General features: G+C 49.6%; 1 protein-coding gene across 3 annotated transcripts in view; it reads right to left on the minus strand.

Annotated features, from left to right (window-relative positions):
- The window catches only part of LOC105551359 (chromosome unknown open reading frame, human C1orf158), an 18,749-nt gene that overhangs the window by 3,613 nt on the left and 12,178 nt on the right, over nucleotides 1-2,958 (minus strand). For 2 of the 3 annotated variants that reach the window (XM_011996561.1, XM_011996562.1), the window contains one exon: nucleotides 905-1,082. In XM_011996561.1, the coding sequence (XP_011851951.1) occupies nucleotides 905-1,082 (178 nt within the window). Of the gene's footprint in view, nucleotides 1-111; nucleotides 1,083-2,958 lie in introns of those variants that run through there. The other variant, XM_011996560.1, reaches the window with a different exon arrangement.

Here is a 2,958-nt window from a genome sequence, read left to right on the forward strand (position 1 = left end):
AATGCAGAGTGACCAGCAGCTCATCCTCTGACCTATGTCCCTTTGCATCAAAAGGTAGGACCACAAAGAGATGGCACTGCTTTGTGTCCTCATTAGGGTGGACGTGGCTTGAAATACAAATCAGATCAAGGCACTCTCCTGCAAAAATGCATTCCAGGTCTTGGGATTGTGGGTAGGACAAATTTCATTCCCTTCACTGTTCCCTGTGAGCCCCTACATGGCCCTCCTCCATTCCTGCCGTAGACCTTTTTCACTTTCTGTTCCTTCCTCTGGAATGCCCTCCCTATCGATCTCTGTATGGCTCCCTTCTTCCCAACTCAACTATCTCCTCAACAAAGACCATCCCTCACTTTTCCAAGGAGGAATGTGTGAACCAAAGGAGGCTCACAAATTCACCACCTCACTTTCTATCCATTACCTGTTTTCTCTCCATGGCACACATTCCTGTCTAAAATTATCTATGTGATCTTAAGTGTTCTTACTTTTTAGTGGTGTCTTATCTGTTTCCCCACTGGAATGTCAACTCCCCGAGGCCAGAAATTCCTCAGTGTTTGCTACCATTGCAGTAAGGAGCACTACCTGGGAAATATTGTCACTATTCATGTAGTAAATAGGACTGGGAGGAAGGATGTGTGGATGCGCTCCCTGCCACCTGTGCTCTAAGCATGCCATCATGGGGCACAGGTGATGGCTTCATTACACAGCCAAGATTATCCCGTATCAAGGGGAGAGCACAGGAGGCAGCCTGAGGGGACAATAGGACTCAGCCCCGACTGTGTCATCCACTGCTCTCCTGGAGCCAGGGTCACCTGTGAGGCTCCTTCTGCATAAGGCAGGTATAGCTGCATTGGTCTGTGCGCCTTTACAGACCAATTCAGAGGAAAACCCTGAATTATAAAAATACCAAGAAGGGGGAAGTCAGACTTCTCTGGCAGCCACAGCAACTTCTGTCCATTCCAGGTGCGGAGCGGAGGCAGCCCGGGGTTGTAACCATGCCGGTTGTAATGGTCGTCATAGGTGCTGATCAGGTAGCGATGTGGGGGTTCCTGGTGGTGGGTGATCAGGTGTTTGTAGGGGAGCCCCTGGAAGGACAGACACAGTGGGCTCATTACTGATAGGAGCAAGGCATCCGCCTGGCCATGGTGGAGACAGGAGCTGCCACATGTAGGGGTCTTTAGCGCTAATGGAGACAGTGGGCATCCATGGGCTGGCAAAAGGTCTTCAGAAACACACTTGTTTATCCCACTCTGAGGCATCCCACTTTCAAACACATCCCAGCTAGCTGCAGTCAGTTCTCTGTATGGCCGGTCCCATGCCAAGTCAATTCATTCCTAGAATGAGCTACGTTGGCACATTAAAATGAAAGCCAGGACATTCTGCTGAATGGGAAGAGTCAGTACCACCTCACTTGTGATCTGAAATTGCAGCCTATTTGTCTCAAGTCTCATGCATCCAAGCCTGTTCCTAAGGGCAAGGAAAAGATGGTGAAAGCCAGCCTGACGTGTGTGCCTTATATTTCAGTCTGTTACTGTGGGAAGAATCAGAGAACACCCTATAAATCATCTTCTCTTGCACACGCTTTACTGCTCGCTCAGTTGGAAACTAGGGGAGTGATTTCTTTGGTGAGGAGTAATTTACAGGGAGAAGAAAGCCATGTTCTCCTTTCTCTGGGATGCCTGCCTGATTCAGTGCTTTTCCTAAGAAAATCCTCTTGGGCCCAGAAGGGAATCCTGGGGAACTGCACTGATTTACAAGGGGGGATAATGTTGATTACCATGCTTGTCCTCTTGTCTGGAGCAGACAGGGAGGCCTGTGTCTGCTATGGTCTAGAAATGCCAGCTGCACCCAATATTTCAAGTGGTGGTCCCATAAATAAGTCAGATCACAATGCCAGAGGAAGACAAGGGGGGTGGGCACAGACATTAAGCAGGATTCCCAAGATCCACATCGCCAGGTACCCCACAGTGTATTTCCAGTGCCGAAGTGACTTGGAGGGTTTCCCATCAACAGAGGGAAGTGCAGAAGCAGCCTCGTGGCTTGGGAGGGAGAGAAGCCAGGAGGAATTTTCTCGCAGTTTCTCTTGATTTGGGGTGTGGTCCTGCTGTCTTTATTGTGTGCCTGGGATTTTTCCTTATTTGGGAAAGTGACAGACACAGAGACAACTACCTTTGAAAGAAGAGCTTGTTACTTACAGTTCTCAAGAGGAAGAGTACGCCACGCCCTGCAGGGCCACATAAGGAAGCACCAGTGTTGGTCGTTGGTCGGGAGTCGGAAGGAACAAGAGGGGAGCAGGGCCCAGAGCCTTTACTGTGGTTTCCATGGGAACCATTGGGTGAGGCAAGTTTAGGGTGGACAAGTTTAGGACTGGATGTGTGAATAGTTTGTGGGCTCTGGGCCCTAGAGGTGGTCTCTAGTGTCCACTAGTTGGCTCTGGGGTGATTTAAGGCAGAGGAAACATTGGCTTGGTGCGTGAGAATCAGATAAAGCAGGCGGCTGGGGATACGGGCTTTGGAATCATTTTTGACTAAGAAGGAAGAGCAAAGTGGGAGTGGAGAGTAGGAGATGGAGAAGGAAGCTGTCCTAGGAGAAGGAGGGCACCATGAAGCAAACAGAAGAGCTGACAGAGTTGAAGCAGCCGTGTGGTAGCAGGGTTATGTTCAGAGCCCCATCCCACAAGCAGGGAATTTGAACACAAACATTACAAATAAATATTCAGGACTGAGCACAGTGGCTTACGCCTGTAATCCCAGCACTTTGGGAGGCCAAGGTGGGCAGATCACTTGAGACCAGGAATTCAGGACCAGCCTGAGCAACATGGCAAAACCCTGTCTCTACTAAAAAAAAAAAAAAAAATTAGCTGGGTGTGATGGTACACACCTGTAATCCCAGCTACTCGGGAGGCTGAGGCAGGAGAATTGTTCCAACCCAGGAGGCCGAGGTTGCAGTGAGCCAAGATCG

Source organism: Mandrillus leucophaeus, unplaced genomic scaffold, assembly GCF_000951045.1.
Source record: "Mandrillus leucophaeus isolate KB7577 unplaced genomic scaffold, Mleu.le_1.0 Scaffold52, whole genome shotgun sequence".
In the NCBI taxonomy this organism is placed as follows: domain Eukaryota; kingdom Metazoa; phylum Chordata; class Mammalia; order Primates; family Cercopithecidae; genus Mandrillus; species Mandrillus leucophaeus.